At 48.7% G+C, this 25,394-nt stretch overlaps 8 protein-coding genes across 8 annotated transcripts; 4 read left to right on the top strand and 4 right to left on the bottom strand.

Annotated features, from left to right (window-relative positions):
• Positions 1-27: 27 nt before the first annotated feature.
• FOMMEDRAFT_141347 (uncharacterized protein) lies at positions 28-1,811 on the bottom strand (the record flags this gene model as incomplete). The annotated part of the gene is made up of 5 exons (XM_007267580.1): positions 1,610-1,811; positions 1,020-1,552; positions 839-952; positions 604-781; positions 28-545 (listed from the first exon to the last, which is right to left on the bottom strand). Coding segments are annotated over exons 1-5 (1,530 nt in total), but the record flags the coding sequence as incomplete, so codon positions are not given.
• A 193-nt stretch (positions 1,812-2,004) lies between these two features.
• On the top strand, positions 2,005-4,067 carry FOMMEDRAFT_124546 (actin-related protein ARPC3). The gene is made up of 7 exons (XM_007267579.1): positions 2,005-2,147; positions 2,211-2,296; positions 2,362-2,582; positions 2,640-2,950; positions 3,009-3,709; positions 3,769-3,867; positions 3,961-4,067. Exons 1-5 carry the CDS (start codon positions 2,075-2,077, stop codon positions 3,512-3,514), a joined length of 1,197 nt encoding a protein of 398 aa, XP_007267641.1. The 5' UTR covers positions 2,005-2,074; the 3' UTR covers positions 3,515-3,709; positions 3,769-3,867; positions 3,961-4,067.
• A 289-nt stretch (positions 4,068-4,356) lies between these two features.
• On the bottom strand, positions 4,357-7,607 carry FOMMEDRAFT_124543 (NAD-binding protein). Its single transcript, XM_007267578.1, has 14 exons — positions 7,437-7,607; positions 7,310-7,374; positions 7,155-7,234; positions 6,955-7,095; positions 6,861-6,888; positions 6,665-6,800; positions 6,545-6,593; positions 6,417-6,486; positions 6,300-6,360; positions 6,206-6,238; positions 5,423-6,143; positions 5,111-5,311; positions 4,724-5,012; positions 4,357-4,643 (listed from the first exon to the last, which is right to left on the bottom strand). Exons 1-11 carry the CDS (start codon positions 7,446-7,448, stop codon positions 6,033-6,035), a joined length of 786 nt encoding a protein of 261 aa, XP_007267640.1. The 5' UTR covers positions 7,449-7,607; the 3' UTR covers positions 4,357-4,643; positions 4,724-5,012; positions 5,111-5,311; positions 5,423-6,032.
• A 1,154-nt stretch (positions 7,608-8,761) lies between these two features.
• On the bottom strand, positions 8,762-14,996 carry FOMMEDRAFT_87825 (kinesin; the record flags this gene model as incomplete). The annotated part of the gene is made up of 8 exons (XM_007267577.1): positions 8,762-9,018; positions 9,075-10,065; positions 10,237-11,355; positions 11,405-11,516; positions 11,569-13,709; positions 13,766-14,504; positions 14,565-14,886; positions 14,951-14,996. 8 exons carry the CDS (start codon positions 14,994-14,996, stop codon positions 8,762-8,764), a joined length of 5,727 nt encoding a protein of 1,908 aa, XP_007267639.1.
• Positions 14,997-15,571: 575 nt separating this feature from the next.
• Positions 15,572-17,025, top strand: FOMMEDRAFT_88227 (uncharacterized protein; the record flags this gene model as incomplete). Its single annotated transcript, XM_007267576.1, has 3 exons — positions 15,572-16,036; positions 16,121-16,396; positions 16,462-17,025. The coding sequence occupies 3 exons, from the start codon at positions 15,572-15,574 to the stop codon at positions 17,023-17,025; spliced, it is 1,305 nt and encodes a 434-aa protein (XP_007267638.1).
• Positions 17,026-17,424: 399 nt separating this feature from the next.
• FOMMEDRAFT_109454 (acyl-CoA dehydrogenase NM domain-like protein) lies at positions 17,425-19,522 on the top strand. The gene is made up of 10 exons (XM_007267575.1): positions 17,425-17,576; positions 17,642-17,725; positions 17,796-17,900; positions 17,983-18,043; positions 18,102-18,482; positions 18,542-18,661; positions 18,710-18,772; positions 18,834-18,928; positions 18,986-19,079; positions 19,148-19,522. The coding sequence occupies exons 1-10, from the start codon at positions 17,448-17,450 to the stop codon at positions 19,261-19,263; spliced, it is 1,248 nt and encodes a 415-aa protein (XP_007267637.1). The 5' UTR covers positions 17,425-17,447; the 3' UTR covers positions 19,264-19,522.
• A 767-nt stretch (positions 19,523-20,289) lies between these two features.
• Positions 20,290-22,056, top strand: FOMMEDRAFT_157433 (uncharacterized protein; the record flags this gene model as incomplete). Its single annotated transcript, XM_007267574.1, has 3 exons — positions 20,290-20,892; positions 20,959-21,608; positions 21,663-22,056. 3 exons carry the CDS (start codon positions 20,290-20,292, stop codon positions 22,054-22,056), a joined length of 1,647 nt encoding a protein of 548 aa, XP_007267636.1.
• A 1,483-nt stretch (positions 22,057-23,539) lies between these two features.
• FOMMEDRAFT_157432 (Ureohydrolase) lies at positions 23,540-25,022 on the bottom strand (the record flags this gene model as incomplete). Its single annotated transcript, XM_007267573.1, has 8 exons — positions 23,540-23,556; positions 23,627-23,795; positions 23,876-24,195; positions 24,250-24,436; positions 24,512-24,769; positions 24,830-24,839; positions 24,896-24,915; positions 24,978-25,022. 8 exons carry the CDS (start codon positions 25,020-25,022, stop codon positions 23,540-23,542), a joined length of 1,026 nt encoding a protein of 341 aa, XP_007267635.1.
• Between the last annotated feature and the right edge of the window lie 372 nt (positions 25,023-25,394).

Here is a 25,394-nt window from a genome sequence, read left to right as displayed (position 1 = left end):
GAATAACCAAGGACGGATGTAAAGCAGAAATCGATTGTCGTAAAGAATTTCCAAAGAACGACCTTGTGAGAGTGCGGTATAAATTGACTTCGTAATATCAAGTTCCAGAGACTTCGCCGCAGAGTCACCGTAGCGCCGAATCGGAGACTGGCGAGAAGCTAACCACCCCAGTTCCTTGAAAATTGACTTCCCTTTTCCAGTAAATTTCATCTTTGCATCATGAGTAATATAAACCGGAGTCCACACGACACCACCACCTGCGACGAACTTCCTATCGGGTATAACAGACGGACAGTCCTTATTTGAGCGCTTGGTCGAGCATTCTCTAGTCCCAATTAAGGTGTCTGATATTCGTTGTAAGCTGTCCGTCCGACGGCCGGCTTCGGCTCGTATAGAACCCCAGGGAAAGGGGGATACGAACCGTAGAACACGCCGAATAATCTCGAATCGGACCGATCTGTCTGTCACGCGCGAGAATGTATCTTTCGAGAGAAGGATAGTGGATGGTGGAGAAGAGCGCAAACACTTCTCCAACTGAATGGATGCTAGATTCGCGAGCACAGATTGAGCACATCGCTTCATCCCAGGACGAGCAGAGAATACCTTCGTGGTTAAGTCTGTCGACGAAGTCAGATACCGATTCAATGGCAGACCTCAATTGTGCGAGCGAAGTGGGGCCATCTTCTTGGTGAGTGACTTGCACTTGCTGAGCCCTATCATCGGAGGTTGCCACTCCTGCAGCTATATCCAGCAGCACCTTTGTTCTCTCGGCGAGGCTACCCTGTAATGCAAGCAAGGCATCGGCGAGATGAATTCATTAAGTTGAATGTGTGCTGACCGGAGATCCGAGCTCACGTCGAACCTGATTTCGAAGCGCGACATCAGGCTGAAAGTTCGTCTTATCGACGACGTACTCCAACCCAGCTGATTGGCAAGTAGCTATAAGCCTCTCCTGCGGATCCGCACGTATTGAGCTCTATGAGTTAGCTGGCTTGGGTTTAATCACAGTTCGGACTTACTTTCGGGAAACCCAGTAACGGTCGAATAATCCAGCGGCTCATTCCGTCTTGTCCAGCCCACCCCAGGTTCTCAGGGCCGGTACCAAATCCCATACCCCACAGACGTCGTGGACGCATACCCGCAAGCCCGACCTCAGTACTTCCCCGTGCAATGCGGAGAAGTGCGGTCTCAACCTGGTCGTCCGCATGGTGGCCGAATGCGATCGTGGAGATTGCCTCATTTCTCATAGCCGAGAGAAGCTGATGATATCTTGCTTCGCGAGCAATATTCTCGAAAGGAGCCCCAGAAGAGGGAATCGACGGGAAGGGAGCAACACCCCACGGAATCTTGTATACTAGATGCTTGACTTTCAGGGAGGCAGCAATGCTGGCACATTTCTCAGACATTTGACTTGAGGCGGCTTGTAGTCTATGGTCTATTGTCACTGCAACAGCCTCAGTTTGTTTATGATCCCCGAAGACGTTATTATCAGTCAGATGCTTGAGGTGATATAAGAGACACGTTGAATCTGGTCCTCCAGAAAAGGCAACAGCTTGTATTCGATGTGAGCAATCTTCCATTCGTTATTGCAACTTACATGAACACTGACCTATATTTTCACCTTGCGATTGAGTAGGCATACATTGCTGAAGGTGCCTTTTGAATTCGTCATGGGAAATAGGCTTTGCCACCTCGCAGACGCATTGCGAAGCATGAAATCTACGTGTTATCTCGAGTGAACAATACAAAGTAGCCGAGCTTTTGTATCTCCCGGAGCATCGCAGGAGTTGTAGCATGTTATTCCATTCTTTTACAACGAGATGTTCTGCGCCAGCGGGAGAGTTTCAGACAACAGATTAAGTCGAGAAAGATGAAAATTGCAGCTAAGGTTGAAACGCGCGACGCGACAATAAACAATACACGTGTTGTGATCGACGTTGATCACGTGCGCATAATCAATTAGGAGCATGCCTCATGCCTAGGTTAGGACGCTATTTCCTGACGGGCCTGACCACCATCACCCGCAGTAGTCGACTGTTGAGTCCTCTGCGGTTCAATTTTCTAACGCAATTAAATGGCAGCTCCAGAAGAGTACTCGATTGCTCAAGCTCCAATCTCAGCTCATGCTTTCAATGGGGATCGTCGTGGTGAGTCCAGTCGTTGCGCAGCATTCGGGAATGAGGGCGACGCAGACTGATGCGCGTTTGCAGAACTCTGCCTCAGCTTGAACTCTAACGAGGCACAAATTTTGCAGAAGCAGGGTCATGAATGGAAGACCGTCGAGACTCTTTCTGAGGTTTGTTACTTTCGAGATGCGAAGATCTGGATGGATAATGTTCATGATCATCCTCTTTAAAACAGCATGATAAAGTGGTCACATCGATTGACTGGGCTCCCAACTCTAACCGTATCGTAACTGCATCGCAAGACAGAAATGCATATGTGTGGACCCAAATCCCCGATCCTCAGACGGGACATCTGATTTGGAAGCCGACGCTTGTGCTCCTGCGTATCAACCGTGCTGCAACTTACGTTCGGTGGAGCCCCTATGAAGATAAGTTCGCCGTCGCAAGCGGTGCTCGGTAAGATACTCGACATTCCACCTGTCCTTCTTAAGGTCTCATGGTTCTGGTACATAGAGCTATTGCTGTCTGTTCTTTCGATCCAGAAAGTGACTGGTGGGTCTCTAAGCAACTGAAGAAGCCAATTAGATCGACCGTGCTATCCGTCGATTGGCACCCGAACAATGTTCTGCTTGCAGCCGGGAGTGCGGACGCTAAAGCACGTGTCTTTTCGGCATATATCAAGGACGTGGACAAGAGGCCTCAACCATCTGTTTGGGGCGAGAAACTGCCGTTCAACACACTATGTGGTGAATACGGCAGCCCGAATGGAGGCTGGGTACACAGCGTTGGATTCTCGCCGTCTGGAGACATACTGGCTTTCGCAAGTATGTCTTTTGAGAATTCTAAAAAATTCAATCTCCTTTCTGATGCAAATCAATTTAGGCCACGATTCCTCTATCACCATCGTCTATCCCGGAGGACCAGCAGCTTTCACCATTAAGCAGTCAACTCTCCCTTACGTTTCTCTTTGCTGGACTTCCGAAGACGCACTTGTTGCTGCTGGCCACGACTGTCAGCCAGTCCTTTTCCAAGGTAACGAAGGAGGTTGGCGGGCCGTTGGCAGTCTCGACGACACTACTGCACCTAAGTCATCAGGCGTAGGCCGTGCGTCACCTGTTGGGCGTCTCAACAGCGCGGCATTTAATACTTTCCGTAATGCGGACATGCGAGGACAGTCAGCGTCTCCAGGCCTCCCAGGCGGTGGTGGGAGCGGAGACACTGAATTGCAGACAGTCCACCAAAATACGATTTTGAGTGTCCGTCCGTATGATGGTGCGCCTGGTCAAGTGACGCGTGTCAGCACGAGCGGTGTGGATGGAAAGCTGGTTATATGGCATGTTGCAGCTGCTGGAGGTCTTGCAGGCAGAATGGAGGCGCTGCGCATGTGAGAACTGTGCATTCATGTATAAAATACAGTAGTGCATTTAGTTCATTACTACATGTGGTGGTACAATTCCGAACAAAGATTCAAATACAAAATAGAATGATCATTGCTGGATCGTGGTATCGGCGTTGGTCTCAAAGGAAAGCGAGGGTTCTGACACGGGCTGTTCGTTGATGACACCCCATACTGATGCTTTAAACTACAAATACAAGACATTAAAAAAGCAGACCCGATATCGGTAACATTGTCTATTCTCACCAAAGTCAGCACTAAACCCATCTTAGTCTCCAACACCCGTAGCTGGTTAAGCAATCGCTGGTCCGGTTCCTCACTCAATTGCCGTGTCTTCGACACAAGCTACAGAAAAGCATTGCAACAACAACATCATCAATGTCATTGTTATTGTCATTGTTATTGTTAACAAGATGAACTCAAAATAGAGCAACTTACGATCTTTACGTGTTGCGAAAGCTTGGCATATTCCCAACATACTTCTGCTTCAAGTTGTGAGAGAGATGGGTGTCCTTCGTAGGGATTGGCCTCGAATATATCATTGGCTGGTTCGGTGCTGGCCATCGCGACTTTATGGCTCAGAAATAAGATGGCTAACGCGTGCGCTCATAGTTGGTCACGTTCTAATAAACCACGTGACAAATTTCAGTTTATTTTTGGAGGCATAATTACTCACTCATTTCTCACCTCTTTTCAACTGAGTTTTGCTGGTGCCAGTGCTGAGAACCGCGAACACGGTTACAGTTACTACAGTTATAACATCCATAACATCCGCAGGATTCAATACTTACAGGACTGGACTTGAGATTGAGACTCCGAACCCAGCGAAGTCCGAAGATTCCGAAAATCGGTTTCCCGCATACATCCAGGTTATCGCGTCAAGGCTCAACCATGTCTGAAAGCACGTTCAACGCATTCCCGGGCCTCCAAACCGCGTATACGGAATGTCCAACCGGGGCGCAAGTGTTCTCATTCTACAAGGGACCCCCTGAGGGTGTAAATTCCAATAAGCTGCCTGTGCTTGTCCTACTTCATGGATACCCGCAAAATAGTCTTATGTATAAACACTTTGTCGATGAAATTCCGGATATATGGAGTGTGCTTGTTCCGGACCTTCCTGGGTATGTCTGTTCTTCTTCTCTTCATCTTATCATTTGAAGTTCATATACAATATTAAACACTGCTGTTCTTCGCGACGCAGATACAGGAACAGTACAAAACCAATCTCACCCGATTCTCGCGCACATTCCAAACGCGAATGGGCGAAAGATATCATACACGTTGTCGATGCACTGTTCGGCGTGAACACACCTATCATAGCCATAGGTCATGATCGCGGTGCACGTCTTGCGTATCGTCTAGCACTCGATTACGGTGTCGAGCGTGTAAAGGGTGCCGTACTCATGGATATCGTGCCGACGATAAACGTCTGGGACGCAATGCGTTTGGAAAATAATCAACATTTCGAGACGAAGAGGTCTCATCATTGGGTACGCGTTACTTCATCGTTTACTATATGCGCAATCTCTCTTTCTTTCGGGAGATTCTAATAGTACTACTGACTTGACATGATTATATATGCACATAGATATTCCTCTCCGCACCACGTCCCCTCCCAGAAACGATGATCGCATCCAACAGACAATTCTACTTCGAATACGCCATCACAGGCTGGGCCGGCTCAGGAATGAACAAAGACCCGAAGAGCGAATGGATCCGTGATTCTATTGAGCCGTATCTTGACCCCGAACAACAAGGATATGATAGAATTGCGGCCGCTTGTGAAGACGTACGTTGTCAATTCCTTCTCTTCCTCGGACTCATCGTATATTAACACTAATTCTAACACTGACTCTTACCCGGGATACTGATATGGTATGTGTGTGCATTATTCGAATAGTACCGTGCAGGCGCAACGCACGACATATCAGATGACAAGACCAGCTCTCTCGACCCGCTCACCCGATCCTCAACAAACACTCCACCAGTCTTCCAATGTCCACTTCTCACCCTTTATTCGTACTACCTCGGACGTCGCTTCGATGTAGGCGGAATCTGGAGTGCTCTCGGTCAACCAGGTAAAGTAACAGCCCACCAAATCGGCGACGACACAACTGGCCATTTCATCGTGCAGGAACGTCAAGAAGAGACTGGTACTCGTCTTCGCGAATGGCTCGACACGCTCAGTTTCTGAACTTTCGCGTTCTTGTGGGGTGAAATGGAATAAATTAGTCTATTGATTATGTTGTTGGATGTCAAAAGAAAGCGAAGAGAAGAACTATTGGCGATTGTACACTACGAAAGAATTTACATGTAGCATTTAAAGAAATGGAAGATAGAGGAACCAGGATAAACATGCGCTGTGCATTTCTACCAAGAAGCGTAACGTCATCCATGAAAGAAAAAAGTGAGTACCAAACCAATGTCCAATAATAATGTGTCTATGTGAGGGGTATTGCAAGATAGATTAATAAAAAAGATTCCGTTCGGACATGGTGACGTGTCTGTGATTAGATGATGCAGTAGCCACCGTCGACGCGGACCTCGGTGCCTGTGACGAATTTGGAGGCATCGCTCGCGAGGAAGATAACAGCGCCCTTCAAGTCTTCAGGGTCTCCCATCTGGAGTAAGAAAAATGAAAATCAGCATGTGCACGTCATAAGTCCAGGCATGAAACACGTACTCTGCCCATGGGTGTCAGCGCTTCCCAGGTGCGCTGCGGAGAAGCATTAGTATCATACTCTAAATCAGGTATATCGGGGATCATGATTTCGTACCTTCAAATCCTGATCATGTTCGAGGATAGTTCTTGTCAGCTTTGTGAGCATATATCCGGGGCTAATTGCAAAAGAATCAGTATAGGAGAGCATGGTGCCGAGCAAATGACAAGTCACCTGAGGGTGTTAACGCGGACGTTCTTCTTCGCCCATTCGACGGCCAAGCTGGAAGCCATATGTCTTACCGCTATGTCGTGTGTGAGCACAAGAAACATGAGGAGTCGTAAGACGGGTCGATGACGTACCAGCTTTCGATGCATTATACGGCGTTTGAGGTTGAGGAACATTAACAACCTACGCGGCATTAGATCTTGTCAGTCTCACGCGCTCCGAAAACATCAGATGAACAAAACGTGCAAGCTCACCTGAGCACTCATACTGGCAACCAATACAATGGAACCTCCTCCATCTGGGATCATGCGACGTGCTGCTTCGCGTGCAGTAAAAAAGGCGCCATGTACATTGATATCATATAACCGCTTGATACGATCAAAGGGGTAACTAAAATAGAGATACACATGAGCCATTTCAAGGCAACATGAAATCGAAATGACGACATACTCGAAGGCGGAGTAATTCTCGACGATACCTTTGAAAATACGCATGTCAGACTCCGTCGAGCCAAGGGAGGTAAGAAAAACAATCTGATACGCACCAGCTGATGCCACTACCGAATCGATGCGCCCAAACTCATCGGTTGCGACCTTGAACGCCTTTTGCACTGATACTTCTGATGATACGTCGCACCCAACGCCAATAATGTTGAGCGAGCCTTTCTCTGCTATACCATTCCCCTCTGGGAAGATAAGAATGAGAAGACGCGTAAAAGAACCGCCCGCTGAGAAAAGAACGGACCGAATTCGGCTTTGAGCTCTTCCGCGGCGCGTTGTGCCTCTTCTTCTTTCAGGTCGACGATTGCGAGGGAGTTGCACCCGCTATAAAATGGAAAGAGACGCGTCAGAACGTATGAAAAATTAGGGAATAGGGGAGGCGAAGTGGACTGCACGTACGATTCTACGAAGGCACGGCAAAACTCGTTGCCCAGTCCTCTTGCAGCACCAGTGACAAGAGCAACCTGTAGCAGACAACGATCAGCCCGATTGCAAGCGGTTCATCGAGTGAAAAAAAAAGAGTAACCTTGTTTTCCATTGAAAATGTTGGGAGAGTCTGCGGGCGGATCTTTGCTGCAGTGCTAGCTAACCTGGCGCGGCCCACATCGACGCGAATGAGAGCCCTTGAGGATGATAGGGTAGCGAGTCTGCGCGCACTGGGGGCGACAATTACGGAGGAGAGGTTGCGAGCGGAAAACATGGTGGGAGGGGAGACGACAGCGGAGGATACATCGGCGGTGATTTATATTTGCAGGTGTGTAGACGAGACTACTCGAGTGAGTAGTGCGGGGGTTGGTTACTTGGGTTGCTGGAAATTTAATTGCTTAATTTAATTACTCGTTCAGGAAACTCTTCGCGAAGATTTCCGCTGCATAAGGCATCTCGCTCCCACACTTTCCCCACATTCTCGTTCCGGTCCTCCTACAGCCGAGTTCCCACCGCACGCTAGGACGGATCTTGCACGGACCCAGGCCATCACAGAGCAATTCAGAACGTGGTCTTTCCCTTTGTTCCAATAGTCCAGACTTTGCAACCGTTCACTTATCGCAGCTTCTCCAATCTCACCCTGCTTCCCTTCTTGATGGTCGCTGGTTCGAGAATGCAAAATAGACGCGGTTGATGATTAGCCCACCCTGGACGGCGCTGGCTAGAAAGTCTCCGTTGCGTGTTCGAAAAATGTTAATTGTACTCCGAGGTTTGGGCCGCTTTGACAGGGCCTAAATTTGCGGTGGACACGGACTTCGGCACTCCGAACTACCATGACTAACTGACTAACAATGATTCCGCGTGTGACCGAGGCTCCAAACAAATTTGCTTCGTCTAAGCTCAATAATCTGGCATTCATAACCATCGAGTTCTCTTATGCATGTTAATTATAGAGATTAAAGAGAGCCCCAGACAGACAAGCAGAGAAAAGAAAGCATAGGTAGGCAATATACAACGGAGAGACGCTATAAAAAGCGGGTATCAATCAGTACTTGAACACGCTATGGTAAAGGAAATTCCAGGATGCAAGGAGCGGGATGGGAGAGGCAGGAAATTCCGGGAAAGTTAAGGACAGTGTGGAAAGACGGCTATTCACAGATAAAACAAACAATCCGCGAAGCCTTATAATAGAATACGAAGAAGATATGAAACGGAGGTGCATGATGGATATGAACGAGTGTGAACGTATGTTTACGCTCTGTCGAAGCCCCGCTGACCCAGAGGTAAAAAGTATAATAAAAAGGAAAGACGGACACGTGGACAAATAGACCAGAACATAGAATAAAAAGGAAATAACGGAATGAAACCAGATAGAAAACGAAGATGGACAGCAGGCAGGGATGCGCTCGGAGCAGAGGAATAGGATTATAAGCATACAAACTTCGACTTGCGCTTCTGAAGTTCCTCTACGCGCATGTCAAGTTGTTGTCGGACCCGTTCTTTCGCTCTCCTCTCCTCATCAAGGCGGCTCTCTAGTGACTGCTTCTCTTCTATCACAGATCGTCGGACAGCGGCAAGCTCGCGCCGTGCTTCATCAAGCTCACGGCGCATGGCATCTAATCGGGTATTGAGTGTATCTCGTTCCCTCGCAAGCTCGGTGGCCTGCATTCGAGCTTTGCGTACTGAAGCAGGAAGTGTTGTCAGACACTAAATTGAACAGCAATGTAGAAAAACTTACAGTTCTTCTCCGAATCACCAAGAGAGGTCTCTAACGTTGACACGAGGTCCATATGAGCTTGCAAATCACTCTCACAATGCGACAGCTGCTTGTTCAGGGTCTTAATCATGACCTCCTGCTCCTCGATGTGCTTCGCTTGCTCCTCAAGCTGAGTCGAGATCTTCGGATCTGTCGCAGTTGCGGCAACTGAGGTGCCACTCGTCGAGGTTGCAGGGGATTCCGGATTGGATTCGCGGGAGGAAGCCGAACTACGTAGTGTATTTGATTGCGAGGATACACTGTTCGCAACATCCATAGGTACACTTGACGGCAAAGGAGGGACGGATTTCGGTGCAGGCGGCGGCGGGACGGAGGGTGGAGGAGTGAGTGGCGGAAGTTTCGACATACCAGCGCGACGGTCGGGGCCAGGTCGAGAAGGTAAACCGGCAGGAACATCGTGCTTGCTATGCTCCTTCGTCTTTTGCAGCTCGGCTCGAGTCTCATTCAACAGGGTGCGCTGTCGTTCGAGTTCTTCAGCCACTCGTTCGCGTTGAGCTACAGTCTGCGACAACTTCTTGTTCTCCGTCTCTGACAACGCAAGCGCCTTTCGAAGATCCTCGAGCTCGGATTCATATCGCAAGCGCTCGATCTGCATTGCCTCCGAGCCTTCACGCAGAGACGCAATAACCTTGTCCTTTTCTGCAAGTGCATCTGCATGCATTCGCCTCGTCTCTTCCTGTGCAATAACGTAATCATCTGCAGCAGCCTTATATGAAGCCACTTCTTCCAGCAGCAGTTCATGGTCCTTGCGCAGTGTCTCGCGTTCCTGCGAGAAGTTTGCTTCGGCATCGGCCAAAGTTTTCGACAAGCGATCCCGCTCTTGCGCGAGAAGCGCCTCACTCTGCGAACGTGCGTTTTCCAAGTCCTGGCGGTGCTGGTCCAGGGCGGCCACATTGGCATTCTCAAACTCAGAGACAATCTGTTGGTGCTCGGCTTTCATTTTCAGAATCTCCTCTGTCTTCTCTTTGAGTAAAGCGTCAATGGCTGCTTGGTGGGTTGCTTCTGACTCTTTCAAAGCAAGCTCGATCTGGCTGCGGGAGGATTCCAGGTTCCGTGAGGCTTCTAATTCATCTCGAAGTTTGCTAAAGGCTTCTTCGTGCGACCTCTCCAGTTCTGAAAGTACTTCAGCATGCTGCTCCTGGAGCTTTCTACGTGACTCTTCATGAGCAGCATCAGCTTGTTGCGACGATGTCTGAAATTCCTCCTTGAGTTTGGACAAACTTTCCTCATGAGACCGCTGAACGTCCGTAAGCAAATTCGAATGCTGCTGCTGAAGTTCCCGTAAAGCTGCCTCTTTCTCCGCAGAAAGGGTTTGCTTCGCTTCATCGTGTTGCTCGAGTGTTGTTGCTAATGTCTTCTGCAGCGCTTCAATCTCTAGGTTCTTTGATTCTTCAAGCTCCGCGAGTCGAGCTGCTTGCTTTGACTTCAGTCGTTCGACGGACGCCGAGTGATCAAGCTGTTTCTTCTCGAGAATAGTGGCATGCTCCTCCTTCAGCTTCCGCAAGTCCTCCGCAAAGGCAACCTCCTTCTTGTCGATTGCAGAATCGTGTTCATCCTGCAGCTGCTTCAGCAGTTCCACCTGCTGCGACTGGGATTCAGTGAGAGACCCTTCTCTTGCGAGTTCTGCCATCTTAACCGCTCCAGCATGCTCTTCCTTGAGACGGTCAATAGCAGCTTGCATCTCTGCGTCCTTCCTCGAGAGAGCGTCGGCATGATCCACACGAAGCTTGCTCAAGGCCTGATAATACTCTTCCTCAGTACGGTGGAGCGTATCTTCCTTCTCCTTCACCAACGCCTCGTGCTCCGAAACGAGTTTCGTAATTTCCGCCTTGTGCTCTTCCTGTGCCTGTGCGAGCGTCCTATCGACGTCTTCTTTTAGCTTCCGGAGCTCCTCCTCGTGTTCTGACTTCAATTTTCCGAATGCCTCATGTTCGTGATGAGACTTTGTCAAAGCATCGGAAGCGTCGGCGAGCTGTTTCTGAAGATCAATCAATTTGTCATCTTGCTCCGCATTCAAACTTTCTTTGACACGTTCAAGCAAGGCGTCTACTTCAGCCTGCTTGTCGCACAACGCCTGCTCATGGTGCGCCTTTAACTGCTTAAGACTCTCCTCGTGCTGTTCTTCAAGGAGCGTACGTTCCTCAAGAAGACTAGCCTCGCGCTTCCGGAGTGCGTCAAGATCGGCCATGACATCCTGGTGTTCAGTCCGAAGCGAATCTAGCTCTGTTGACATGTTCATGGTCTTCTGGTCGTCAGCAATACGTCTATGCATGTATAAATGAGAAACATACCTGGTCACGCGAAAGTTTCGTAAGGTCGTCATATTGCCTACGAATCTGAGCGAGTTGATCATTAAGTTCCTCAACTTCCTCATGGTGTTGAGCTTCCTTCTGAGCCATCGACCTTCAAAAACATCAATTGTTGGCAAGGACAACTCAGGGAAGATTTTACTTACAACATGAGTTCATTTAGCCTATCGAGAGGCTCATTGTCTGCCGCAAGACCAGGTGGCGGGTTCCTAATTTCCATGCTCTTCCGAATCGCATTGATTTGATTCATTATCTGCGGCGATAGATCCGAACCACGCGATTCACGATGACCGTTGCTTAAGAATTCGCTACGGCGGCTTGACTGCTTCTCCTTATCTTTTAGAGTAGATTCAAGGCTTGTGATTTCGGCTTCGCGCTCCTTTAGGACTTCCTGGAGACGCATTATTTCCTTCTCAAGACTCGGTACAGATCGTTCGTGACCTGGTCCGATAGGCAAGGAGATTGACAGGTTGGGCCGCAAACCACCAGGAGAGTGCCGGTTAGCATGTCCAAGTGGAGGGGTGACGCCGCTGATACCAACTCCGTTGATTTCAGGTGATGAAAGCATGCGCGAACGCGCCGAGTAAAGCTCCTGCGAAAGCGATTGCGATTGCGACAGCGACCTCGAGCGCAGCGACTCCGTCGAGGCCGCCTGCCGGAAAAAAAGTTGACGACCAGTTGTGTTGAGATGACCTTCACTCGGTTCTCGAGAACGTATCCCTGGCCGGCGTCGTGTTGTACTGATAGGCGTCTCGGGCTGTCGGTCCAGCTCGTCTGAGCCCGATGGGCTACCAAGCTTAATTTCATTGATCTGTGCCGCTAAATCCGATATCTCTTTCAATGCATCACGATACTTGGATGTTACCGAAGACAGGTCGGCAAGAGTGGCTGCGTGAGTCTCACGCAGATTCTTCAGCTGATGCTGAAGAGATTCGTCATCATCGCCGGAAGGTTCATCGTCAATGCTTGTTGATTCAGGATGCACGATTTTTATAGCTTTCGCAGCTTGAGCCATGTCCAGTTCGAGACTGCGGCGAGCGTGCTGCACCTCAGAATTGATTTGGCCGAGACGCGCCCTCTGGTTGTTGGTTTCCAGGCGCTTCGACTGCCATTCCTCCATCTTTGCCTCGAGTTCCCGCACACGCTTCTCACGATCTTCAAGGTCGCTTCGCCATGACTCACCGTCGTTAAGGATACCGTCAAGACGGGCCTGCAGAATTTCGACCTCCCTTCGCTTAGAGTCGCTCTCACTTTCGAGCTTTTCCACCTGAGAGCGAAGGGTCAAGATGGACTCGTCACAGCGTGCCAAACGACCCTCAAGTTCTGCGATATAATGAGCAGATTGTCCCTCGCTCTCCTTGAACCTGGCTATCTCGCGCTTGAGGTCAGTCACAGATTCACTGGATGACACTGTTGTATCCTCCTGCAGCTTGATCTTTTCCTCAAGATCACGGATGTACGCTTCGGTGGACGCCTCGCGTTCGGCAAGTTTGCTCACCCGACTTTTCAGCTCTTCGACGTACATCTCCGTCGCAGAGTGCCGCTCCGTGAGCTGCGCAAGTTCTTCCTCTTTCTCTTCCACTAAGTCGTTAGTATGCCTTAGGGCAGCACGGTTCAAGCTCAGTTCAGCTTCCATCGCGTTGATCGTCTTCTCGTATTCCTCGATGACCGGTCCGACGATCTCTTCATACTTTGCTGTGCCTGAGATGGTTCCAGAAGTAGAATTACGATGCCGCTCGCCGAGTTCGCGACGAAGCCGTGTGAGTTCTTCCGTCCGTTCAACGAACTTCGCCCGCAGATCCTCGTAATTAGACTGCAGCTCAACCATTTGGGTCAGCACCTTCTTGCTTGCACCCTCCGTTTCACCAGCGTCTCCACGTACGGAAACCGCGCTACCTTCCTTGAGACCCTTCATTTCCTTGCGAAGACGTGTGACCATATTCTGAAGCCATTCGAGATCGTCCCAACCCTCCTCCTTCTCAGTCACGACTGCTCTATTCTTAATATTACGTGCACGATTTGCATACTTGAGAGTGTTGATTGTTTCTCCTGCGTTCCACTCTGCAGGGCTAACACATGCAATCATGAGCGTGTGAGCATTCCCTCCCAAAGAGTCTTGGAGAAGTCGAGTGAGCTTCGAGTCACGATATGGGACGTGAGATGCGGTATGGGACTTGGCACGAGACGGATCCCCAAGAGCAGAGATGACGTTGCCTAAAGCAAGCAGTCCGCTGTTAATGGAGATACCTTCCTTCACACGCTCACCGGCGGCAGCGGTGCGTTTAAGCTATGAGACAGTTTATCAGCACACAATCAAGGGATAGGGAAATTAGCAGCACATACTCGCTCAGAACCAGCGAGGTCGACGAAATGGAACTTGGAAACAATAGTAATCCATTCGCCAGAGTCATCATCTACATTTTTTGCTCTTCCATCAGCAGAGTGCGAACCCATGGCACTCGACGGACGAAGAGTCCCACCACCTCGACCCATAGCAGAAGCAAAACTCGGAGTTGGCGGTCGTCCAAATGTTGGCGAAGAAACGCGCGTAGAGCCGGCGGTGTTGCTGTTGAACTGATGTGATGCAGGCCGAGCGAGGCGTGAAGGCGAACGAACGGTGCCAGAGGGCGTAGCAGAACGCGGAGGCAGACCAGACCCGGTATACTTGCGCTGGGTGAGGGTCAAAGAGAAGATTGCATGTGAGCGTGAGGACTGTGCATTCATATCCGTCTCGTTCGTCCTACGAATAGCAGTTCCCTGCCGAATGAGATTCATGACCTCGTTCGAATTCCGAACGGAAACTTCTCGTAACCCATCCCAAATGATATGTCCGTGCTTGTCTTCTCTGATTTGTACATCGCGCCGACCGCCATTCATGTCATCGTAGCTAAGGAGGTCAATCAATTCCTCGTTATAGAGCTCGATGAAGGAACCTTTGATGCTGTATGACCAAGCACCGGAGCGTTCTTCCTTTAACGCCGCTGCTCGCGAGAATATCTCGGAAATCGAGCGAGGAATAATGCCCATTCCGTTGGAAGGGTCAGCGGGATCGGCATCAAGATCAATACCAGTCATAGAGTACCTGTGGCAGATAATCGTTAGCATTGCGAAAAAAAATCCCGCATGCAAAAAGTCCGCGTACGTCTTCCCACTGGACGTTTGGCCATATGCAAGGATTGTACAGTTGTAACCCTCGAGGAATCGAGACAGAAGAGGAGCAGCTGTATCCCTAAAGAGGTCGAACTGCGAGGTTTCGGGACCGTGAACCTGATCGAACGCGAATGTTTGCTTCTTGCTTGGCGTGCTCGGGGCAGCAACTGGCCCAGCGCCGACGCCATTGACATTCTGTACACTTATTGGATCTACAGAAACGACTTGATTTGAATTTGCATGAATGACAGTGCGCTGAAAGCGCGTCGGAATGGTGGTTGTGTCCTGTTTAGTGGTCGGCCGTATTCGCAGGGCTGTGGCGAGGGCGTACACTGCTATGAGAAATTGTTCGACTGTAAGAAAAAGGGTGCTACTGACCGACTTGGACCGACGTTGTCGCCGCCGCACTGGAGGACGGGGCCATGGAAGGAGTGGAGGGAGCGTTGGACGCGGTGAACGCGGTGCACGGCGGATGCTGTCGAGAAAGTCGTTAGGGCTCCAGACAGTAAAGCTCTTGCTGTGTATGGGAATGCTTTGTCAGCATAGTCACACCTTGCTCCTTTCATCGCTTCTTTCTGATTTCTTCTTCCCCTTTTTACTTCGTCCCGCTGTGCCCTGCAAATTGGTCATCCTCCGCCTCGGAATTTCACTCCCTAAATCCCTTCGCTGTTTGAGTGTCCGGATGTTCATGTTCTTGAAGTTTTCTTCATTGCTTCGAATGATAACAGTTATAAATTCATCACAGTCGCGTCGCGTCACTCCATTTGGCACGCGATAAAGTTACTGGAGCTTTATCACGTTGCGGGATGCTCCTATACAAAGTATTTCTCCTTCTTGCTTTCGAATATCTTTGATCACGATTTGTACTAGTCTGTTTGATAATTACTACTCTGAACTCTGTCTACACCAGTCACGTCACTGACCCCTGGTCGTTGTTCAAGATCGGATCTGATTTGAACACTGAGCGTCTTCTACTTTCTCCTCTCGTCGCTGTACAACATGCCTCCAGTCTCTGACCAACCTCACACGAATACGACCTCTCCAGCTGACTGGAAATATGTATCGGAAGGCGGCGCAACTATAGTCTTCTCCTACCGCGGGCCGCTCCATCCTGTCTTTTCTGGCACCGTTCTCAGGCTGCGCAAGACGAGTCGAAATCTCAATGCCGATGGAGAATCACACCGCGAAACCGAATCGGGCCAATTAGAAGGGGAAGGCGAGGAGCCCGATGACCATTCCATTTTGTTCCAGCGCAGTGTGACGTCCCAGTTGATCGAACCAAATGATCTTCCCCGCTTGGAGAGTGTGCGAGTCGAGCGTTCTTGGCTCGAAGCGCTGAAGGCTGCTACGGAGAAATCTCGTCCTCCTGGACGACAATCAAAAGATGAACTTGATGTGCGTCGTTGTAAAGCCGTACTCGCTACCGATCTCGTACGTGGAGATGGCTGGGCAGTGGAAATTAAGGTATGCGAGCACTTTTAATCATTGACCGCTTCCTTTGATCTTTCATATTCTTAATGACTCCCCTGACCATATATCTATATCAAGCCGAAGTGGGGCTTCCTTCCGAACCTCAAGTATCTTTCGCCGGAAACCCGTGTTGTCAAGTCAACGCACTGTCGTTTCTGCTTGCATTCCCGGTACAAAGCCAAGAAGGGCGAGAGCGCTTCCCACGGCTATTGTCCCCTTGATCTGTATTCCAATAATAGCGAACGAGTGTCGCACGCCCTACGATGTCTATGGAAAGCTTGGACAAGAAGCAATGGGACTGTAAATAACCTCAAAGTATTCGCGCGTGGAGAACTAGTTCATCCGGCTGAATGTGTAAGTTGCCTCCAACTTCTTTCGACAAACTCTCTTTTTTTCTGATGCCGAAAAAAAAGTCCGAGAAACTTCAGCCTGTTTTATCAGGGCCGTCGAATACAGTCGGCGAAGCTGCCCTCATGGAGAGGTTCGTTGGTGCCATGCTACCGCTCCTTACAGGCACCCCCGTCCTGCAACGCATCGCGCAATTACAGCGGGCGTTGGATGCACTTGATATTGAAGGGCTCTTTGCCTTGTATGTAGCCTACGCCAAGCTTCGCTTTCCCAAATCTCCCGAATCTGCGAAGCCGCTTGAAGATCTATTTCCGGATCCTACACTGGACGATTGGGAGAGGTTTGTTGCGACGTTCCAGACTCAACAGCCCCCAACAGATCTTGATCCTGCGTTGTTGCACTATCATGCAATGGGATATTTATTATCTGCGACGTTCAAGGATTGCTCCATCATGCTTCATCTCGGACAAGGTCCGGACGTACCAGATAACATCACTGTCATTGATCTTGACCCGAAGAGCATGAAACGTTTGAAACGATGGGCCGAACTTGACCATGACATAGCTGTGTCTTTCGTGGAAAGTGGATTGCAGCCTTGCCATGACGAACACATTACTGTTCGGGCCGGTTCCTGACGGACGTCTATTTCTACATTATCGGGTGACTTCACATGTCCGCAAGTTTCCTCCTTGTAAATGCCGGAGAGATAGTTCACGTTGATTGGCAGAATCACGTCAAATAAAAACTCATCAACGCTGCATCTGAAATTTTAGTGATGGCGTTGTTTTGTATCTGTATATTCACTGAGTATGATCCAATGTATGAAACCGAGGCGATCATCTTGTGATTTTCTAATATTTGGTTTTGCACCTAGAAAACTACTGTATATTAATATTTCACATTCTCATCAAGTATGGAATCAGTGGGAAGTTCAAGTCTGTCCTTATAAGGATAAATCACGGCACGTGCGCCTAATACAATCACTAGACCTGCTTACGGACTCTGGAGCCGGCCGAGCGCACGGAGCAACTCTCCGTTCTCTTCTACTAGTACTACAATGACCTCTGTATTTTGTAACGCTTTGAAAAGGACTTGCCTGTCACGTCGTTTGGCTCTGCAACCATCTCGCAGATATGCTTCGCAATACAATCGCCATGTTGCTGGTCTCTCCGGTGAACAAGCTGAAGTACGGTCTACACGATTCAAAGTGTTCACCTACACGGAACTAACTTGTGATGTCGTCTTGCATAGTTCCGGGATGCAGTGACGCGATTTGTAGAGACCGAAGTTGTACATCGCGCCGACGAGATTGACAAGACAAATACTTTCCCGATTGTAAGATGCCACTCGCTCGTTACTCTTGCTGCTTATTTCGTTTGGCTGACGTGATATCACCGTTCATCAGGATTTATGGCCTAAACTTGGATCTATGGGCCTGCTTGGAGTTACCGTTTCTCCTGAATACGGTGGTCTTGGTTTGGGATACTTTCACCATACCCTTGCTATGGAGGTCAGCACATTGACTCGCCTCTTTGTACTAAATAACTTACGTGTTCATCTTGGTAAAATCGTTTATTTGGATGTATCTTTAGGAAATCTCACGAGCATCAGGATCCGTTGGCTTGTCATACGCAGCGCATTCCAACCTATGTGGTTAGTGTTTGCCATTACCTCTCCTGCCATTGTGACGTCATACTGAGTTTGTTCGAAGTCAATCAGATTCACAGGCACGGTACCGAAAAACAGAAGAAGAAATACTTACCCGACATTGTAAGTGGAGAGAAGCTCGGTGCTCTTGCTATGAGTGAGCCAGGCTCGGGAAGCGACGTTGTCAGCATGAAGACACGCGCCACAAAGGTTGACGGAGGATATATTCTCAACGGAAACAAATTTTGGATCACAAACGGACCAAGAGCCTCAACTCTGGTCGTTTATGCCAAGACTGATCCAGAGAAAGCCTCGAAAGGAATTACAACTTTCATCATAGAAAAGGGCTTTAAAGGCTTTTCAACACACCAGAAACTGGACAAGTTTGGAATGCGAGGTAGCGATACATGCGAGCTAGTATTCGAAGATTGCTTCGTACCAGAAGGCAGGGTTGATTTCAGCAACCCATATTTTGAGTAACCTCTGATTCCCCTTCTACTGCAGAAAATGTGCTGGGAATTGTCAACAGAGGCGCGGCGGTATTAATGTCCGGTCTCGACCTTGAGCGACTTGTGCTCAGCGGTGGACCACTTGGACTTATGCAAGCCGCATTTGACTACGCCGGTAGGTCCACCAACGCTTAACTTAAATGCGCTTTCTGAGTTACTTCAGTGGAATATGTCCATACACGACAGCAATTTGGCCAGCCAGTTGGCACGTTCCAGCTTATGCAAGGTATATTTGCTCGACAGTTCAAGAAGGGAAGGTTTACTGACGGTATAATTGCTGTTGTCAGGTAAAATAGCGGACATGTACACGAAACTTGAAGCAAGTCGTGCATATGTGTATGCAGTAGCCAGAGCATGCGATGAGGGACATATCTCGAGACGAGTGAGCATCTGCAAATCACGCCTCACAACATTCAGAAACTGAAGGTTCCTGTTTCAGGACTGCGCGGGAGCTATCCTTTACTCTACGGAGAAGGCGATCGAGGTTGCTCTCGAGGGAATGCAATGTCTTGGTGGCAACGGATACATCAACGGTCAGTGCGGAAATATAACGTCAGTGTTTGATATTCTCCTTGCTCACGGCGAACATCGGGACAACTAGAGTTCCCAATGGGTCGTTTTCTGCGAGACGCCCGATTATACGCTGTTGGCGCGGGTACGCAAGAAATTAGGCGTATGCTCATTGGTCGAGAGTTCAATGAGATTTTCCGCTCGTGAGCGTGCGTGACCTGTCCGATATCGGTATGACGAAAGACAAGTATAGGATTACAACAGTTGAGAAGTATGTCAAACGAATCATCCACTGCTCCTCGACCTCGATTATTTTGCCATGCATGGATTTCTTGGTTACTGGACTTGCCTATGCTGTGATTAGAAGCGAAGTATGTTTCAGTTGTTTCATGGAAGCCCACATAAGACAATAGTGCATGTTTGTCTGTACAATAGTTCAAAATAGTATTTGTGAATCTTTACTCGCTGCTACAACGTTTAGGCTTTCTCTCGTGCTTTGTCTAGCCTTTTAGGAGGCCATCACTGCCACCTTGAGAGATCTGTCAATCGCAGAACGGACATATCGGGTTCCAAAAATGGTAGGATGGACAAACAAAGATCATCCAAACAAACTCGATCCGAGACTCGAAATGGAGTCTTAAGATCAGCGTTACTTTCCTTGGACCTGTTTTCTTTGGGCCTTGATACTGCGGACTTTTTTTGACTCAGTACCGGTACTCTAGACCAGAACGATCAGAGTACAGGGCAATTGGTGCTACAGGAGCGAATTTCGAAACAGGTTCAGGACGTGACTGCACGAGGTTTCTCAGTACACCGAATTAACCCGACTTCATTGAACAATAATGGGGGCCACTCATGCTTCTTTTCCTTCTTAGCATTCTTTGTCAAACGGGTTCAGATCCATTCTTCCGCCTTCAGATCTGGAGTGCCTACACAGGGTTTGTCATTCATTCGGCATGATTCGCTTCCTTCAGCGGCATCTGAATTCCAGACTGGCTTATTGAGACGATGGTTTAAATCTGAGCAGTTCAACCTTCTAGTAATTCACGACAGGGACAAACTCCCACATCATCATCCCCCTAACTCACAAGCACACTCAAATCTCCTATACCCTCGACTAATCACGACCAACATCAATCTCTTCTGCACCTTTGCTAACTACCCTTAGTGGTCGCTCCTGCTACACTCTTACCAGTCGCAGAACTTTGCTTGGTTGGATACCCTACAGACGATATGCTTGCTCAAAGCCCACCTCAATCCGCTTTCGTCCAGGATTCTAGCTTAGGCAAAAGATTCAAATTGGGCATGGACATGTCGCCATCCAAGTTTGTCACCCACGCGGCTCGCCCACTGTTAAACGACTTTCAGTCCCTTGACACTCAAAACTTTAGGGGGCAGGTACAGCAGTCTGGTAGTATGCTGCCAACGTCATATAGTGACCCCCGTCTCCTCCTTCAGCCATCTGCACTTTTCGGGTTTTCTGGAACTTCCATGGGGGTTCAGAATTTATTCCCTTCGGCATCAACCCCGTCCATCCCGAGTCTTGTATCTACATCTGCCATCAGCTCGCACACTCTTCCACACCCACTATCCGTTGACACGGGGTTATCCGACATTACGATCACTACGAAGGACACTTTGTCGTCTGGTTATTCATCACCAGCATCTGGCAGTCGCCCTCAAACCGCATCCGATTCTCGTCGCACGAACGGAATCATTGGCGGTTCACCAAGGAGTACACCGGTTGATACCAGCGTATTCTGCCGTACTTCAGATCAGGTGGCTCGTCAGCGTACTGCTCAAGCATGTGAGAAGTGTCGCGATCGAAAGACCAAGGTACGGGCGATCGTTGTCTTACAATTAAACTTCGACAAACTAATTATCATGGTACCTTACTCCCAGTGCTCTGGAACGCGACCAACGTGCAAGCGCTGTGCAGACCGTGGTCTGAAGTGCGTTTGGGCGCCGGACACGCGCTTGAAAGGGCCATCCAATAAACCGAACCAGACCAAGCTAGAGTCAGGAGATAATACCGGCGGACCTCTCCCCGCTTTACCCGTTCCCCTGTCTGAACCCAGCTCGTGCGAGCAATCTCCTCAATTCAGAGCTGATGATACCGTACAATCTGCACCAGCTACTCAGACAACGTTCCAGTCCACCTCGTTACCAGAGAAATTGTTTGCGTTGGGGGAACAGAAGCAGTACAATTCAGGTGGAGGACCAAGGTTATTCCGTACCACTGGCGCTGTCAGGGGCATGAACGCACATCACGTCATGGGTGAACCGATCAAGCCAATTAGCACGGACGACGATTGCTGGTTCTCTATCGGGAATGCAGCATACGAACCGCCAAGTATGGATCGTGACCAAACTATCAATCCCTTCAACAGGCGGAACTCCGTATCGGTTGGCCATCTTGCGCTCGCACGTAACTCACATGGTGAACCCAAACCATTACCACATGCTCGTTCATTGGAATCGTTCGAGACCTTCAACTTGAACAATGCATCGCCTGCCCTGTATTATACAGGACAGTTCAGTCATGCTCCATCGTACGTTGTTACGCAGCTAGCCTTTGAGAGTAAATATTAAAGTTATCAATACAGCTCTCCTTCGTCAGCCGACTTCGAGTCATCCGTGCCGTCGTCGGCTACATCCGACAGTCACCCCTCAATAATGCTACCCGCAGTTGCAAAACCACAGGCGGACGAGCACTTGCTTGCTCAGTCCCTCCCCTCATTCGATACGAGCGCACAGCTCAACGAGGAGATGATGAACATGCTCAGCTCACCTATTATTTCCGATGGATACCTCCATAACGATGGACTTGACTTCCTTGATGGGTTTTCCTCGTTGACGTATTCCATCAACGATAGCACAGGAACCATCGTAAACCAGACTACTCCTCTCGCGCAGCCCAATCCTGAGGCAGCACAAAATACGAACGAGTTGTTCTCTCAGTTTTTTAACGCAGATGCGTTCAACGAGATGCAGTCTTAGTGTATTCTCAGTAAAAAGAGAGTCATTCCAATCTCTATTTGGCTATGAAATTGTTATTCTTATTTATTTTCTCTACTACCCCCCACTGCCTCATTTTAGATCAGAATTTCTAACGGACACAGTTTCTACTTTCCCTTTTCAAAAAAATGATTGTACGGTTGTACCTTAATTACACCTCATTCCGCACCGCATATTTTTTTGTATGACCTAAATCAACGAAATTTGATACCAGTTTTTCTCGTTCTTTTTGTCTAATGAAACAGCTATTTTCACCTCTTTAAATATGATAGGTTTAGATTAGACTGTTTGTCTTCACGATAAATATTCCACCGAACCACAGTATTGCAGTGCACCGTCGGTTAAATTATTCGCCAACCAAAGAAAGGAAGCAATGCCTGTCTCAGACGTGCATGACGCGTCGAAACGCCACGCACGTGATGTGCGGAGTTATTGAGATCCAAATATTCGATCGCCGCCTGTCAAATCGAGGTTATCGAGTAGCTTAATTATTTATAATTTAGTATGGAAGAGTTGGTAGGTCTCAGATTTGTTTTTGTATTTTAGTCAATCATATGTAAGTATTAGTTTACATGTTTATGGTAATTTTAAGCTGTGTGATTGGTTTTGATATTTGACTAGGAAATGATAAATAAAGTAATATCTAATTGTACTGTTCAAGCCTACAGTACCCAGAGTAGAGAGGCATTGAATTAAGCCCAGTAAGAAGAGCATTGCGCATATTGTCCTGGAATTCACCCAGAAAAGAATTTACAGTATGTTACTTTGTTGCTATTCACTCAGTAAATGATAATATCCATTGCAGAAACAATTAGGCTACTTCAGCACTCCAGCACTGGATAACGCTCAGCACGTCCCACTTGCAGATCCACCAGCAACAGGAAGAGACACCCGACTCGGACCGAGCCTTCACAGCTTTTCTGCCGCCACGCCATATGCTTCAATCACCCCCCACCCCCTCTCTCGACTCTACTGTCTTCTACCTACGACGCCAATCCTTATTTTGAGAAGAGTTCCGAACGTCGGTGATGGTCTTAGTATCCTGTGCTTCCTGTCAGATTAATATTAGACTTTGTGGCACTGTGGGATCGCGGTACTACGTCGATGTTGAGAGATATAATTGGATCAGATAAAGGGAGGCATGGGGGAGGTCAACGTGCTTGTGCATATGTCACGGTCAGGAACCGATGACGTTTCGTACAGAACAGCATGTAATATTTCTTAGGGTAAAGGTACTTCATCTTCCAAAACACTTATTTGAATAACCTCAATAGCATCAGCATATTATCGGGTAAAAGGTACAATGAATAAAAGTATCTGTTGAAAATTCAGACTGTATCCAACCTAGACTACAACAACAAAAACCTCTTCCCCTGCCATAAGTACATATTCTGACATCTCAAATTATCAACTCGATGACAATACAGGTAGGTATATGCGCATCGACAAAAGTCCATCCTATCGTCTACAACAAGGTCTCGCCTGAACAAAAAAATGTAAGTTCAGATTCTCCTTTAAGCATATCGAAAGAAGTAGGAGTAAATGGACATACCAAGCGCGGACCGAACAAGTGAGCAACCAACAGCAACAGTAGCCTTCGCGGATTCGACGTCTGCGAGGGAAGGGTTGACTTCCATGATATCGAAGGCGACGAGGAGACCCGTTTCGTGAACGGCTTCGCAGATGTAGTGGCCTTCACGGAAGGTAAGGCCTCCACGGACCTGTGTATAAATCATAGTCGGAATAGTCAGGTTCGAGCAAGGTGATGCAAGGGACACAGAAACGTGAACAGCGAACTTACCGGCGTACCCGTCGACGGCGCAACACTCGGATCCAGCGCATCCACATCAAAGGACAAATGGATGGGACGCTTACGATCCGGGTTCACGTGGTCAAGCGCCTTCTCAACGACGGCACCAATCCCGTACTTGTCGACCTCGTGCATTGAGAAAGCTTTGATACCGTTTTCACGGAGTATACGCTTCTCGCCGGCGTCGACGTCGCGTAGGCCGATGTATACGATCCTGTCCGGCGTGAGGCGCGGTTCTATCCAGGAGTATTCTGCTACTGCGGGCTTGTTGAGCCCGAGGAGGAAGGAGACGGGCATGCCGTGGATGTTGCCTGTTTGAGATGCGTGAGCTAGAAAACAAACCCTGTTTGAAGGAACTGACGTACCTGATTCAGTTGTGTCGACCGTATTGATATCTGCGTGTGCATCAACCCAGATTACGCACGCGTCGGGATATTTGCTGTTTGGATATAGAAAGATAAGATATAAGATAACGCATGCATCGTTAGCGTGATCAACGCAGAACTTCTTTAATGCGACGTACTTCAGTGTCCCAGAAATTGTGCCCATAGCCTACAATGTGTAATTATTGTCAGCATCTTCATGCATATATCGTATAACGGGATGATGAAAGTGAGATAAACTTACCAAAGAATGATCCCCGCCAATCGTTACAGGCAGCTCCCCCCGGCCTGCATGCGTACCAACGACATCTGCAACCGCCTTCGAGACTCTCGAGACAAGCCGCGGATTCTTCAAGATCCCAATTGGAGGATCCTGCTGAGCGTTAACCTCCTCGAATTGGTGATGCCCGTCAAACTTGACCGTCCAACCGAGTGACTTGAGTTGCTCGATTAACCCGGCATTGACAAGGTGGATGGGGCCTTGGTCGACACCTAGTTTTGCCTGGAGAAATGGAAAGACAATGAGTAGATTGCAACAAAAGAAGAGAGTACCACAGCATACCTGGCCACCTCTGGGGACGGAGTAGTGTTAGCTAGTTCAGACCAAGTGGAATTTAAACGGGCTCACCTGAACGGGCATCCAACGATCTGTATTTGCGAATAAGGAGTCAGCAAAAGAGATACTGAATACAGGAATAGAGGAGACACACAGCAGCAGTCTTAGGGTTTGGCAAGAATTTATGCTCGCTGGCCATGTTGTAGTCTTACTTCAAATTGACACTGTCACGTCGCTCGTCGTCGTTCAAAGAAGAGAAAGGCAGGCCGTTCACCGGATTAAGTACGTTCCAAGACGACGGTACAGGACACGATCGATGAGATTCAGAAAAGGTTCACGAGAGCACACTGCCATTTGAGCGATTGCCGTTAAGTGACATAGCTCCGGAGCTTGCAACGCAAACATAAGCAACTGGCCTGCCACCTGTGCATTCACAATGTGATCGGCTTTTCGGATCCTACATTGGTTCGTAGCCTTCTGTTCTTGTCCGGCTGGTGGTGCCAACAGTTGATCCCTTGAAAATTGTCCGGTTCCGACGGGCGAGGGAAGCTGGTGGAAAATATGTGAGGCA

The sequence above is a fragment of the Fomitiporia mediterranea genome, assembly GCF_000271605.1.
Source record: "Fomitiporia mediterranea MF3/22 unplaced genomic scaffold FOMMEscaffold_7, whole genome shotgun sequence".
NCBI lineage: Eukaryota > Fungi > Basidiomycota > Agaricomycetes > Hymenochaetales > Hymenochaetaceae > Fomitiporia > Fomitiporia mediterranea.
The sequence above is the reverse complement of the archived record's forward strand: the minus strand, read 5'-3'. Positions and strand labels throughout refer to the sequence as shown.